Below are 16,443 nucleotides of genomic sequence, written 5' to 3' on the forward strand. Positions count from 1 at the left end.
AGAAAGCAGGCAACCTCAGCATCCCTTGTGAAATCCTTCTCCTTCAGGAGTTCTTTCCACCTGGAATAAGCAACGTCACTCACGTTTTGTCCCATCCTTGCTCATCTGATCTTTTTCTTTTATTTGGTGGCGTGGTTTCCCTCTTACGGGGCAAAACATATGTGTGGTCCTCCATTTAAAGTGCGACAGAATCATAAAAGTACAAAGCAGGTTCACACAGAAGCGCCCCAGATTGATTTTCACCTTAACCGTCTCCAGTGACGGCAAGTTCTAGGTAAACGCGAAAGGCGAAGTGCGTATATCCCTTTCGGCCACTGTATTCAAATATGGCAACACAAGAGGGCAGCCTCCAGCAGACCGCGCCCTGCCTGTGTATATATAGAGAAATCATTCTAAGCCTATGAGAAAGCTTCCATTTGTGTGTGAATTGCATTACACTTTAGTAAATATATATTTATGAAAGCAATAGTTGATATTTGCTAATAAACAACCACGTAAATTACACATTGTAACTTAAAAAAACAAAAAAACATGTTTATAACAACACCTGTCAGAATTCTTGTCAGCTACCACTGACTGTACCTCTTCTGTGCCAGTGTTTTTTCTTCTGTATTTTTATATGAATCAGAAAGTGTATGTGCTTTTTTGCCCAATGTTTTAATTTATTTTTTTACTTTGGGTCTAGATAATACTTTTATATAACTTTTTTTTTTTGTTTTTTTTAACTTAAGGAACACGTAGAATCTAAAGGCTTTCAGTTATTTGGATGTGATTATTGTTTCAAACCTGGCTCTTTTGTTGGTTCCACTTGCTTTTTGTTTTCACTTCAGTAGCTCTGTCCAAACACTCAGGTGTGTCATCTTTAAGCAGCTTTAAAGTTTAACAGGGCAGAGAAGGGAAGCCTCTGGGCTTCATCTGACCTTTTAACCTCTCGCCTTGTGTATCACAGCTTTAGTAGTGCCTGCACTTTTTTTTTGCCTGGGCTGAGGAAATGAATTCCTGCTGTTTTTCCTCCTTGCTGACTGGAGTTGCTCCAGCCTCGACCCTAAACGCTTGTCCTCTGAAGCTGGAAAAGCTCAGCGTCAGTTTTTGCAATCACATTTTTTAATATGTGAGTTTAACAAGGCAGGTTTTATATCACTATGAATGTCAACATGACCCAAAACTAAAAGCCTGTGTGAAGCTTTACAACTTTTAGAAATTGTTGTGCGACACGAACTAAATGTAGCTATGTTTTTCAAAACAGAGAAAAGGGAGTTCTGCAGCCACAGATTCCTAAAAATAACCTTATATTGCAATTATCCTCTCCTTAACTGGTACCAAACTGAGTCTCCGTTAATGAAAGGGTTTTGGTTTATATTGACGGAGAGAATATAAAGTCAGGTCAAGTCAGTCAAATATACATGGGACAAGTACCAGACACATCTCCTTTGTGTATATCCTTTAAGCTTTAATGGTGAAGCAGAAAACAAAAACAAAACAATACTGTAAAATAAATTAGATTAGAAAAATGCCACAAGCACATCTGAATTGTACAACAAAGCAATGCAACATACTGGAATCTTGATTTCCATATATACAGAATAAAAAATAGACTTTTTATTCTTTGTCCACTTCGTTCAGTGTCAGTATTTTTTGTCTTGGAAAAAAAAAGAAAAAAAAAAGAAGAACAAAATCTGAACAAATACGTGTATTATTCCCTATTTTTTTTTTTTTTTTTGTTATTTTTTTAGGATTTTTGTCGGCACTGACATTTTGTATGTACGTATTTGTATGTCCATGTACACACAGGATGGACTATAAGTTTGTCCCAAAAAGTTCAGAAAAAGAGGGTCCACTCTCTTCTAAAACAATAACAACAGAAAGCGGAAATGAAATAAAAACATAACATGTGACTTCTTCAAAAAGGGACCAATACTCTTCAGAAACTTTTGGTGAACAAGTCAACAATACTGATATAATCACATATGACACAGAGACGACCAAATTGTTTTCTCCCAAAAATAAAACAAGGTGACTGTGGATTGTCTTTTTCAGTTTGTGATGAGATAAAATAAAAGAGTAAAGCACTGCGGGAAATGGAGTTCTTGATGTGCAGGGAGGGAGGAATAGGAAGAGGGTGGTGACGTCAGTCAACAAAAACATCACCATTCTTTTGACCAACAACTAAATTAATCTGAAAAAAAGAAGCATAAATAAAACATCAGTTAACCCTCTTTATGAAAGCAAGTTTAACTTTACAGTGCTGGTCGAAAAACGTTTTTACAGAGATACCGAAACATGAATTTCTGTTAATTTTCTGTATTTTTTTCCCACAAAATTGACATAAATCAGTTTGTAAATGAACTCTTTTTTCTTTTTCAGCATCATTGAATGTAACATCAACACTTTTTCTCTCACACAAACAAGTGCACAAACCCAACTCTTTGGTGCTCTAAAGCAAACTAAAAACTGGACACTGAATGTTTTCTCAATAACAAAATCCTTCCATCTTTTCTCAACAATCCTAAATCAAAAGTCCTCTTATTTTACTGTGAACTCTGGGAAAATTAACAAATACACTTAATCCTTCTCTGGTAAAACTCCTTATCACTACAAACTGAAACACTTCAATCTTTTTTTTTTATTAATTTCTTCAGTAAACCCAGATAAGCTGCTAGTTTTAAGGGATTTATTCATGCAGGCTCTGTGCAAGTTTACATGGTCAGTAACAAGCTACTCATGTGAAAAGACAACTTAAATGTATCCAAAGTGCATTAAATTCCCCTTAGATGATCGCCTTCAATTTGACTCGGGTAAAGGTCACAACTAAGTTGCTTTTTGCTTCAACGGCAAAGACAATTGAGTGGTGCAGGAAGGACGAGTCCCAAGCTTCAGAGAGTTTCATGTTTTACATCAGTAAATGCCTGACTCATAAATTTTAAGGGTTTTATGTGTCTTAGAGAAGGTAGTTGCTAACAAGTTGCTAAATAAGATGATAGAACATCATCACACCAAACACATCAGCCTTGTTGTAGTGGCGACGATAAGTCGTGATTCCATTAATGCTTCAAAAATCATAAATTGTGGTGTTCATGTGTGAAGATTATCTGGCTGAACAAAATATAGAATTATCATAAACATTTGTTTCCCACAGAGCTTTTTCTGCAGTAATCCAAAATCCAGTGGAAAAATCCCATAGGCTTTTTGATGAGGGAACCAGGGCAACATTAACTTCCGCATTGGCCTACAAAAAGCATCATCCCCACAGCACTCTATGAGCCTTGTGATAACAAGTTAAATCAAGCTTAATTAATGTTTAGATTAAGATTGTTTCAATGGCAAGTCCATGTCTCCCTTAACAGATAAAGTTTCTGATGTCTGGTATCAATCAAAGATGGATTAGCCTAATGTTAACGTACAATTGTTTTCAGAAATACTTTTGTTTTTAATAAAGTGTCATATATACAACAGATCAAAAACTTTATCAAAGTACATTAAAAATATCAATTTATAGAGCCTCTGTGAATAAACCCATTAAAACATGTAATACTAGCCCTAAATGTTACATTATTAAGAAGCCAGGGATGTTGGAAGGACAATGTGTTGTTGTTCATAGTGGCCTAATGATGAAAACCGACATCTCTTGGCTAATGCTAATCACCTTCAGTTAGCTATTTTACATAATGTACACATCCACCAGACAAAGATATAAATATCATTTTAAGGGATTTGTTTTTGTGTTTTAAGTCTGTCTTTTTGTTCTGTTTTTCAAAGGTCAGAGGGGCTAGCATCCAGCTAGCTGTCACTGAGAAAGGCTGCTACATTGACACTTATGGGAGCTGAGACATCTTTTGTTTTATTTTTGTCTCTTAGCTTTGTAAGTATATCTCAGAAAAGTCCATTTAGAGTTTTAATTATGAGCCAAATCTACATTTTTCTTCTTCTAAGTGCTTTTTACTCTCCACTTCAACAAAAGTCCTCATAGCATCTGAACAGACAGACTGGAAGTTCCTGTGTTAAGTTCATTAGCGGGGGGTCTTGGGGGACTCGGGGTCTCATTCATAAGATTAATACTAGTATAAACGTCATGTTCATTTTATAATTATTTCAATATTAAGCTTGCTACAGATAAATGTTTCATCTTTAGTTGCTAACGCTGCTCATTAACCGGCTAGCACTGCTACATATTAAACCTGTTGGCTGCTGGTTTATCCCATCAGATGCTTCTTAGCCTGTAGTTCCAACCTTAAACTTATTTCTGGAAATACAATATTTTGTCTACATGTTTAGCGCTCAATATCTGTTTCCACTTCTTTGGGGGAAATTTTTCAAATGTTTTCAATTCTTTGAAAACATTTGAAAAATTTCCATTTCTTTGGTGGGCATTTTTCAATTGTTTTCATAAAACAATTTAGCAAGGCCATAACATCCATCATGATCAAATCCTCTGTATTTTTGGGTGAAATTGCAACATGGTAGGAAATTTACATTTTACAATTAAAAACCTACACATTGGTATATTTTGTGGTAATTTTAGACTTGATACTGAACACTTTCACGCCAATAATAATAACTAAAATGGGATTCAGTATTTCTGCTAATCAGATTTTTTGCAAGGCTCTAAGAAATTTAGAACTCAATGCTGAGCATGAAATGTACATTTCAATGTAATTAAACAGTTTATTTTTAAGAAAAACAGCTTTAACAGTAAACTAAAAGCATTAACAATCAAGATACTGTTGTTTAAGAATTTTATAGGCTTTATTTTTGGTGTCTACTCATGACCTCAGGATTTAAAAAACCCTTGCTACAGCTCTAAAAAAAATAAATACATTAAAAGTGTGTTACTTTGACTGACAACACAGATTTTGCCCAAACTAGGATTTTCTTTGCACTGAGCGGTAAATCCAAAATTCAGTCTTTGAGTCCGTCAGAAACCTACAGGTGACACTTTTTTTTTATTAGCAACACCTGGCCCATCATGGTGACTACATCTGTGAGCTTTCAGATATGTAACCTGAACAGGAAGCTCCAGTCTGTCCTCTCTCTGAGGGGCTCTTCACTCCGGCTAATCTGAGCACGTGTCTCTATAGTGCAAAAAATAAAAACGTTTTTAACGTTTCTTAAGAAAAAAAAATCAACATAACACAAATGCAGCCAAACAAAATATTATTAACAACAACAACAACAATATTATTATTATTATTATTAATATACTTACTGACAATAATAATTATAACATCAACATGGTAACAAAAAGAAGTGTTTGGTTCCAGCAGCCGGGCCAACTTGTTTCTTTCAAGTATCTCTCAACACACACACACACACACACACACACATCACAAATTTAAACAAAAAAATAATACAAAAGTGTCTTCTTCTGTCCTCCTCATACATTTTGAAAAAAGTAAACAGATGGGAAACAAAGACGAGACAAAGTAAAATAAGATTGTAATACGTGAAACAAGTTGCATAGTTTTGAGATTTTGTTGTTAGTAGTTTTTCAGGCACCTCGTCTCTCCACGGTCTGACAGGTCGAGTGGTGCTTGAACGTCTCAGCCACATAAATAAGCCTCGCTCCCTCCTTTTGTAACAAAAATATATTAGATATTCTTTTTTTTTTTCTTTTTTTTTTCTGAAAGTGCCTTTGAGACTCTTTCTGAGTTCTGCTGAATGAGGACGGAGACAAGTTTTTGTTCCAAGAGAGCGACCCCAAGTGATGGGCAGATGGAGGGAGGAGGTGAAGAATGAAATGGTGGAGATAAAAGTGACAATGCTCACAAAGTCACCTGCTCATCTTCCTCTCCTTCCTCCATCTCCTCCCAGCATCTCTCTCTCTCTCTGGGTTCTACAGTCCTCCACCTGTCTGCACCTCTCCAGTCCAGTTCGTTCCGGATCGACCCGGCTCAGATGTTAATATTTAAGAGCAGCCGCACTCCTCCACGATCATGTTCTGGATGTCCTTCTTGATGATCTTCTGCTCCTCGTTGTAGTAGAGCATGGACATGGCTCGTAGCCGAGTGGGAACGCAGCATGACCTCAGGTTCTGGAAGGGGCTGTAGCCCCTCATGCGATAGTGGCTGATGACAGTGGAGTGGAAGGACAACGTGGACCCGGTGATACTCGCCACATGGGAGGGGCACTCCCCTTCACAGTAGTTGGCGTGGTAACCGGGGGGCGCAATTATCCAGTCGTTCCAGCCAATGTCTTTGAAGTTGACGTAGAACTGCCGTTTGCAACAGACACGGACTTTCCCATCACACTCCAGCCCACGCTTCCTGCGCCGCCGTGAGTCACTGGCGTCCTCCTGCCGAACCACGGCCATGAGGAAGGGCCGGTGGGATTGTTCCCGCTGGTTGGCGCGCTGTGATGTCTCAGAGCCACTGGAGACCAGGACCAGCGTTGCACCAGCATCTGCGCAGAGCGGGCAGGAGACCCTGAGGCTCAGCGTCGTGCTCTCGGCACTCTCCAGCAGTGCCTGCACCGCCGCTGACACCGGGAAGGTGTGCCAGCCACTGCGACGTGTGTCCACAGTTTTCTCCGCCAGGAGAATGTCATCCTGCGGCAAAGACGAGCGTCCATTGGGTAGCCGGCACTGCTGGAAGAGGCGGATGGTGACTTTTGCACGGCTGCGGTTTGTCTTCGCCAAACGGAGGAACAGCCAGACATTTGCCTGCTCCACCAGAGAGAGATCACTTCCTTCTTTAGAGAGGATGAAGTTCACCATTCCCTGAGAGTCACCTGAAACAGACACAGAGACAGAGATTGTTACAACATGATCGTGATGTCACAGTGCAGAGTCAGTGAGGCGAGTTTAGCAGTAAAACTCTGGTCTCTGACTGGCTAAAACATTGAGGTCAAAAGTTTAACTTCTGTTCTAAATCACTGGTAAATTACAGTTAACAGCAGGTAACCACGGCAACAGTTAACAGTCAATAATCTGACCACATACACACTTTAAAACTGTTCAACTCTGTGGTGGAAGATACATGATGTCTTCATCTGCTGCAGGACAAAGAGACCTGGAACGCCTCGCCAATACACTGGAGTCGATTAATGTGTGTGTGTGCAAGAGAGAGACTGGATTCACACCCACACACGCACGCACGCACGCACGCACACACACACACACACACACACACACACACGAATGATCAGTGAGGCCACATCTGAGCTATAGAGTCATCCACACACACATTACACACTTATCATTATGTTACCACCTCTAACATGACCTCACACACACACACACACACACACACACACACACACACACACACAATGCTGATTGGCTCTTCCTGCTGACTCAGCAGCAGTGGTCGGAGGTTTTGGAGTCAGGCAGCATTTAAACCAGTTAATGGTTCCCACCAGGAGCTCTGTTGTCATTACTGCAGCCCAGAACCACTGAATTTACAGCAGCTCGACTAAAAAAAATGACTGAACTGTTTACAAAGTGTAATCCTGTTTGGTGAATTATGGGAAAGTTTCAGTGCTTGCAGGTCAGCAGGAGAGAAGCTGTGACTGTTAAGAGAACAAAGTTTTGTTTTCGAAGGTAAATGCCTGCAGTTTATTTTTTTTAATTTGACCTCAGAGAGTTGGTCGTTTGTGTTAGCCAGGAGGGGTTATGCAGAGAGGATACAGCAGGAATCGTGATCTTTCTTGGTGGTTTTTGTTAAGAGTCTTGAGCGAGGTTCGCCTCACTTGAAGTGAACAATAATCATCTGTGGAATGTGATTTGCTGAAACAGGCATCATATTAAGTAGACAGCTCTCTCCTCTCACACATCTTACATCTGATTCGTTGAACGCTTCCCTCGCTGGTCTGTCAGATTTTCCCTCAAATCTGATGCACGATTTAAATCGATTTTCCCCCTCTACTTAAAATCAATTTTCAGAAAAATATTTGTGGCCTGGTAGCACGTACCTGGGCTCCAAAACTTTCACCATGTGAATAAACCCCGGCTTTTCCATGGTAAATATGGGCACCATATCTCTTGCAAGATACATTGCGACTGCATCTGTGATCGCTTTCCACCGGGCCCCTTTCTCATCATACGGCAGTGTTTCCCCTACCATTAAATTGCCCCCAACCCTTTAAAGATCAAGTTAGTTTTATTTAATTTAATTTTCTATATAGCTCCAGATCACAACACAAGTCATTTAAGGTCACCTTTCCTATAGAACAAGTCTATACCATGTCCTTTTATTAAACTAACTAAAGAGCCTTATGTTATTTATCTTGTTTACACAACGGCATGTCAGTTCTGTCTATACAGGGTGCATGTTTACAATCCTCCTCTGCTCTGTGTTGCGCACGGCGGAGTTCGGCCCCGATGCACACACACACAGACACACACACGCGCGCACACACACAGACACAGTTGAGCACACTAGAGCACGGCTCGGAATGCATTTTCCCCGAGTCTGAGACAATTATAACCGAGCCTGGTCTGAACCAGCCTGTATTGCGTTCAGGCGTTGTCACGTAAATAACAAATTCAAGCACTTGAATAGGGATATTTTCGTTGGGAGCAACACCTCTCCCACTCGGCAGCATGCCTCTGTTTGAGGTGCTGCAGTAAATTGGTAGTACTGCTACCTTGGGTAGCAACAGCCTTCAAACACACTTTGCAGCGAGGTGCTGTTTATTCTGTGTCTGATGCCACAAAACCGAACTCCTTCCCTTTCTTGGGAACGAGTTCTTCCCCACTCGCTGCCATGATGTTTGTGTATCAAGCGCGCGGGGGGGGAGGGGTGAGCCCACTCTGAACTATGGGAGCCCAGCGGGGGGGGTCGGTGGCGGATGTTAAAGAGAAACTCGATTTTCATTAAAACAAATCGACCTAAACTACAAATTCGAATTAATCGTTAAAATCGATTTATCGCCCAGCCCTAACTTCTGGTTAGAATTCCTTCAGTGTTCATTGTTCAGGAGGTTTTTACCAGGAGCTGACTTATCCACAGAGGTTTCCTCTCTCTCCAAAACAAACAGACCATTTGATTAAAAGTGGTAAAAACACTAATGAAGACATTTTACGTGACAAAAATCTGAAATTTTCTGATGCTCTTGTCACAGAGGGACTGCTGACTACTAATGTAATGTAATGTAATGTATCAGGCTAAATTAATTCTCTGATGGCTGTTTTTCTGGAGTCTGTTTCACCAACCTGACACCAACAGTCATTTGTCAAAACATTTTTTGTAATAAATTCAGTGGTCCGTTTTAATTGTCGGTCTTTAATTTTTTACTGGATTTGATGTGACAGATTTGAAAGCGCTTGTACATCCTAACTTTTCTTGGCTGAATTTGTGTCCTGACACACAGAGACACACTCTTTGTCAAAGTCAGTCTTATGTTTTTCAGTGCAAACTATCTCTCTCTCTCTCTCTCTCTCTCTCTCTCTCTCTCACACACACACACACACACACACACACACACACACACACACACACACACGTCCAGACCTGTATTTTACATTTCCTTGAAACCTCCAGGCCAAGCAGCGAGCTAATCACTGGTTTGAGGACCCAATTACCATCCACCAGTGTTACATAAGATCTTTGCATCACCTTGTCCTCTTTCTCTCTCTCTTCCTCTCTCTGTAATGTCTCTCGCTTGTAGGCGTCCATACAGAACATCAAAGTCACGATTTGGGAGTTTATGAATGTCAGCAGCAGTGATGCTCTGTTAAACGGTGTGAACGAGCGGCTTGTCTGTGTGTGTGGAGGCGGCCGGCACTTTAGCGAGTCCATTAACGCCGTTTAACCAACAATTCGGAGGCGATTATCTCACTTACATCACCACCACTTTAGTAAGATTAAAAAATAAAAGCTCTGTTCATTCATTGTTTCTTAGAATAGTGTTTGTGAAGTTGATTCAAGCTGCTGGAAGAAGAAGAAGAAGAATTCTTAACTTAAGATTCTTAACTGGTTTAGTGCATGCTGGGACAGACTGTGGCCTGTTGTTGATTTGTTCAACTAGCAGTCCAAACATCACGGTTATTAAGCTTTCAGCGTTAAGAACCAAATTTATACCATCAGAAACCATATTCATACCACAGGAAACCAAGTTATACCAACAAAAAACCAAGCCTTGACCATCAGAAAACAAGTTTATACATCAAAAACCATGCTTAGCCCATCAAAACCCCCTTTTATACAATGTTTGTTTGTTTAACCTTACTCTTATTAATAATACATTACAATTGTTAACATTATTCAAGGGGAAAGTTTGTGAAGCTTGAGCCATGAAAAGATTTTACAGGAAAAAATGACTTCAATCATCAAAATAGTTCACACATTCATTTTCATTAATACGCTGTTTGGTCAATGGACTAATGCCTTGTGCATTTTCATATGTTTTTTGTGTAAAAATCTAAATCTAAAGTAAAGTAACCAAAGCTGTCAGATAAGTGTAGTGGAATAGACAGTGGGGCCAGACAAAAGTACTCAGTTTACTTGAGTAAATTAGTTACATTCCACCACAGGTTATAAGCTTTGGTTTAGAGACTGAAGAAGTGTTCCTGAAGGGAACAGCATTTTTAGAAAGTTCCTCCCAGTCAGAGGAAATGCTAACAGGACATTAGCAGCAGCTGTAACAGCGAGTGCAGTCACACCAAAGACAGCTAATGTAGAGCTGGTTATTATGGCTGTAATGACAGACGAGCTGTCGACAGATGTCTGTTGCATCAGTGTGATTTACATTCACATGTTCACTTTGAGTTGTGTCACACATCTGTCTGAAGAATCATTAAGGAAGAGCTGCACTGCTATGCTGCTGCTGCTGCTGCACATTCTGCTAGCTTTAAAATCGGCCTGACGTGACAGTGAATGTATCAGCTGCTTAAACTCAAAGTTAGCCAAAAATTAATTCCCTGTAATTTCTCACTGAGGTTATCTCTCTGAGACTTTGTTACATGTTTGTGGATAAATCGTTAAAGAGTTTCTCCTACTGTACCGGAGTGTAACATTTGAGTGAAGTGATTATTTTGTTAGTATTCAACAGCTCAGCTCTCACGAGGCTTTTACTGGTCACTCATCTCAGATGTTGAAAGCTCCTTGAATGCAAACAGAGCTACAACCAACAACTACTTTCTCAAATAATGGATGATTTGTTTGGTTTACAGAATATCAGAAAATAGTGAAAATATCTGTCATTATTTCCTAGAGTCACAATTTATTTAGTTTTGTCTAAAAAACAAAGACAAAACTAATAAAGAAGACATCAAAGAAGCTGAAATCTGTGACGTTTGGGCATTGTTGATCTACAAAATGTGTATGTGTAATGTGTAATGCTCTCAAAATTGATCAACTAATTGTTTCAGCTCTGAACACAAAACAAACAAAAGTATGTGAACAAAGGTGTCCACATACTTTTGGCCACAAGACAGACTTGATATTAATCCTTTGTCTCTTTGTACAAGCTGTATCTTGTTTGTATTTTTAGCAGGATAGTGTAAAAACATGTTGACAGATTTTCCTAAAATGTAAAGAAAAACTAGTGTAGTTTGGTGCAGAGATGCCCCATTCTAAAACAGAACATGAATAGTGAATAATGAATAGTTTTTGCATTTTCTCATGAACTCCTGCCCTCAGCTGAATGGAAACACCTGCCACATACATCACACACTGTGTGTAACTTGTCTAAAATATTATTGCATGCTGCAGCATTAAATCATTACTTCATTGGAACTATGAGGCCCAACACAGAAAACATGTTCATGATACAAGTTTGTCTAACTTGTACTTAATGTGTTAAAACATGGAAAACAGAGTCAACAGAGCAGGTAAGAAACAACAAGTTCCAGGAGCTCATTTACACTCAGACTTGTAAGAAGTTTTGTGTTTCCTGGAGTCTGTCCGACCTCTGCAAGTCTTCTCCTCACAGCTCATCTCTCTCTTTCTCTCCCTGTAATCCCCCTCCATTTACAAAAGACTGATCTTTACAAACTGATGTCTTAACAACTCATAAAACCTGATTTCTGGCCCTCGTCTGCATTGTCCAACACAGTTCGTCATGCAGTCTCTGTGTTTGGACAACACAGCAGAGAGGAAGTAGACTGAAACACACACACACACACACACACACACACACACACACACACACAAACTACAGATCAGTGTTCTCCTGTTACTTTACATCAACTCTCCTGTCGGATTAAAAAAGTAATAAAACAAGTATGGAGGTTGATAATGCCAGGGGCAGGATTTACTGAAGGGAATTCTGACAAGAAACTATCATTTACTATTTTAAAATTACATGCCCATTTTAGACTATCAAACAGACAATCAAATACCAAGTTAATACCACCTAAAACATATGTTTACACCATCAAAAAACAAGTTAAGGTCATCAGATACCAACTTCATACCATCAAATACCAAGTTCCACCCATAAAATGTCCAAAATTGGATTTTTACAAACCGTATCTGGGTTGGGACTTCAGACCTCTAAAATCCAGATTAGATTATCCAAAACCCAGTTTAAGCTTCAAATACTTAATTTAGACAAGAGAAAGCCCAGTTAGATCATCATATATGTAATGTCAACCACCACCACCACCAAAAAAAAGGAAAAAGCATTTTAGATGATCAAATACCCAGTTTAAGCTATTCCATGCACAGTTTAGGTGTATCAAAACCTTATTTTATTTTTTTCTGTAATAACAACCTTAATTTAGACAATCAAAACACAGTTAACACAATCAAAACACATCTAGGCTATTAATAATCAATCAATCAATCAATCAATCAATCAATCAATTTTATTTATAAAGCCCAATATCACAAATCACAATTTGCCTCACAGGGCTTTACAGCATACGACATCCCTCTGTCCTTTGGACCCTCACAGCGGATAAGGAAAAACTCCCCAAAAAAACCCCATTTTAAACCATTGAACAACGAGTTAAGACCACCAAAATCACAGTTTAGACCTTCGAAATCAGAACACTGAAAACTAGCTAATCCAAACCCATTTTATGCTGACCCAAAATCAGTTATGGTCATCCAAACCCAGTTTATCCTGTTACAAAGGTGGTTTAAGCAATCAAAAACACAAAAACACAATTAAGATCACTTAATGTCCACCTTGAACAAATGCAAACATCCATCTAAAATCATCACTGACGTTGTCTCAGTTCTGTCTGACATTTCTCAGCGTGTCGCTCCTCACAGAGAAAAGATTTTCAGCAGTGGCTTTCGACACAAGCTCAAATCTCTGATGCAGAAATCAAGAACAATACACTGACATTTGAGCCTAACATTATCATCATCATCCTTATCTGCAACAGCCTCCAAACATTTCTTAATTCTCCTATCAGCCCCTGGGGCGTATTATGACTTTGGTTTGATTTATCAGAGGCGGCCTCTCTAAGTAGCTAACAAAGCTAAACAAGAGCTCCTGCCAACATGGGACGCAAACACTGATCGGTATGTTGTTAAAAGGACTCTGAGTTTATGATCAATCTTTTTAAATCCTCTGTAATCCCCCTCAAACACACACACACACACACACATACTGTGAGTTTTGGAAACAACATCTTACGTCTACCAAATCCCACCATTTTTAGTTTACCATTTCTACAAATTAGCAAACAAATTAGCATGAATCATTTCATATCAAACCAGCTGCATCGGCAGTCTTTAGAGCCCTGATGAAGCTGCCTACTTTGTGCAGTCTCTGTCTCAATTCAGACTCCCCCACTTCATCATATCATATCTTTATATCATCTCTGAGACATGCAGCCTTCTTAAGGCCTTAAAGTCCCACAATGCACTCCATGATGATCAGTAGTCTAATGGTGCATTCAGTTGATCCTCATCTACCTGTAGGTAATAAACTGATCACATGACTAGACGTTACTTCGCAGGTAATTAACCTGCAGCCATCACGTTCAAAACTCAACTGTTTTTCGTTTTATGGGCTGTTGAGGAGCTGGTTGCACCAACTGGTTCAGGGAGGACCCCCGCCAGTTGGATGATTTTTTTTTGCCTTGCTGAGAAGATCTTTCCACTTCTTTCTCATGTCAGCCTCTGTATGAAGGCAGCCAGAGTCTCAACACGTATTGATGTGCCCCGTTATCACTGCCCATACCGACTGTTTTTTCTTAATTGTGATACGTCTCTCTGCTGGCTGTACAGCTTGATTAATTTTCTAATTTCAGTGTCGGTAAAGTTTTTCGTTGATCCTTAATGTTTTCTTCAAATCTTAAACTGTAAATAAATTGTCAACACAGATGAGAGGGGCTGTCAACTGTCAATTGTCATCTGTCAAGCACACGGGGTGATTCAGCGGCGCGTCATTTAACGTCACCGCGCTTCTCTAGGCAGGCCGCAAGGGGCATTCCGGGGGCATTCACATGGACGCGCACAGCTAAAACCAGCGTAGCTAAGACCACGCGTAAGCCCTGTTGGTGCAACCAGCTTAAGTCCACTCTTTAAGACTGGTCTTAACAAAGACCGTCTTAGGAGTTACGACCAGGCTTAGTAAAGACCAGTTGGTGCAACCGGCCCCTGAACACACTGTGGAAGATTCAGTGTTAGTGGGTGTTGCCTTTCTGAGGAGGCCGAGAAGAGTCTTGACCACTGCTGATTCTGGACACACATTATACTCTATCCACACACACACACACACACGCACACGCACACGCACACACACACACACACACACACACACACACACACACACACACGCGCACACACACACACACACATTTATACAGTGTCCCTGTGTGTGTCCTCTATTGTCCATCCTAATTCCTCGTTCAGTGGATAAGCTGCATTCAACAGGCTGAGCAAGAAAGAAAGAAAGAATGAAAGAACAAAAAGATAGAAAGACAGAAAAAAGAACAAAAGACAGAAAGAAAGAAAGAAAGAAAGAAAGAAGATAAAAACGAACAAAAGACAACAGGAAGACAGAACAAAGGAAAGAACGAAAAAACGTGTGATAGGAAGAAAGAAACAAGGAAAGAAAGGAAGACAGGACAAAAAAAGAATGAAATAAGAATGACTTAACAAACGAACCAACAAAAGAAAGAATGAAAGAATGAACAAACACATGAAAGAAACAAAGAAAGAAGGAAAGAAAGAAACAAACAAACAAACAAACAATCAAAGAAGGAAATAAAGGAAAAAAGACAGAAAGAAATAAAGAACAAAAAAGGAATAAAAACGAACAAAAGAAAACAGGAAGAGAACAAAATAAACAATGAAAGAACAAATGATAGAAGAAACACAAAAGAACGAAAGAAAGAATGACTAGAAGAAGGAAAGAACAAAAGAAAGAGTGAAAGAAATGACAAAGAAAGACCGAACAGAAGAATGAAAGAACAAATGAACCAACAAAAGAAAGAATGAAGAAACGAATTAAAGAAACACACAAAGAAAGAAAGAAAGAAAGAAAGAAAGAAAGCCACCAATTTATGTCAGTCTCACTCAGAGAAGATGAATGAGAGGAGGAAGCTGTAGGTGCACTATGTGACAAGGGTGACAGATCAACGTATGACCACTTCCTGTCCAAACGCTGCTTCCTCTCAGTTTAAAGGAAATGTTAATCTACAGCTCAGTCTGCTCTCAGTCTGTCCGTTTACACTGAAGGGTTCTCTTTACACTGTAAAAAATTAAATGTTTTTACCCCTGACATTAAAACTTAAACTGTACAAAACGGTTTTACCCCTTCACATTAAAACTTACACCGAACAAAACTGTTTTTACCCTTCACACTAAAACTTACACCATACAAAAACTGTTTTAACCCTTCACATTAAAGGAGTAGCTCTCCTATCTCGTTGTACAGGAATGCATAATGACAATAAAGGCTATTCTATTCTAACTTACACCGAACAAAACTGTTTTTACCCTTCACACTAAAGGTGAAAACACACCGGCGCCGTACAACGCGCGTCAAAACAGACGCCCCCATTATTCTCTATTTACAAACCCACACCGCTATTGTCCTATTTTCCAGCTTCGCCACCCTTGAAAAAGCTCTTCTTTTTCAGAGAAAAGCCTATTTTGTACTTCCTAGCTCCCGTAGTAGCACATTAGTAGTAACCCACATTGATACCGTCGTTGTCTGGTTGTTATCCTGCGTTCTTCCCCGTCTTTTGTTCTAATTGGCGGTTGGCAACTACCACCGCCGCCACCTAGTGGAGTGGAGTGTGCAATAGAATTCTGGTTGACGCACTGCAGCGCAACGCTTTCTGTGTGTGTTGGGGGTGGCACTTGACTCGCGTCAATGACGCCGCCATCATGTGACGCCGCCGGTGTGTTTTGGACTTCAAACTTACACCATACAAAAACTGTTTTAACCCCTCAAATTAAAACTTACACTGTACAAAAACCTCTCACATTTATGCCTTATACTGTAAAAAAAAAAAAAAAAAAGACATTGACACCATTACAGTCTGCAGCCATGAACAAGCACTGTAGTTTAATCTGACTCTGTCCCACAGACACTGTC

The 16,443-nt window shown here is 39.6% G+C and overlaps 1 protein-coding gene across 1 annotated transcript in view; it reads right to left on the minus strand.

The window, feature by feature from the left end:
• Nucleotides 1-1,577: 1,577 nt before the first annotated feature.
• inhbaa (inhibin subunit beta Aa) overlaps nucleotides 1,578-16,443 on the minus strand; it is a 29,023-nt gene continuing 14,157 nt past the window's right edge. Inside the window, exon 2 of the mRNA XM_033638501.2 lies at nucleotides 1,578-6,723. Coding sequence (XP_033494392.1) covers nucleotides 5,903-6,723 — 821 coding nt within the window. The 3' untranslated portion in view covers nucleotides 1,578-5,902. The remainder of the gene's footprint in view (nucleotides 6,724-16,443) is intronic.

This window comes from Epinephelus lanceolatus, chromosome 20 (genome assembly GCF_041903045.1).
Source record: "Epinephelus lanceolatus isolate andai-2023 chromosome 20, ASM4190304v1, whole genome shotgun sequence".
NCBI lineage: Eukaryota > Metazoa > Chordata > Actinopteri > Perciformes > Serranidae > Epinephelus > Epinephelus lanceolatus.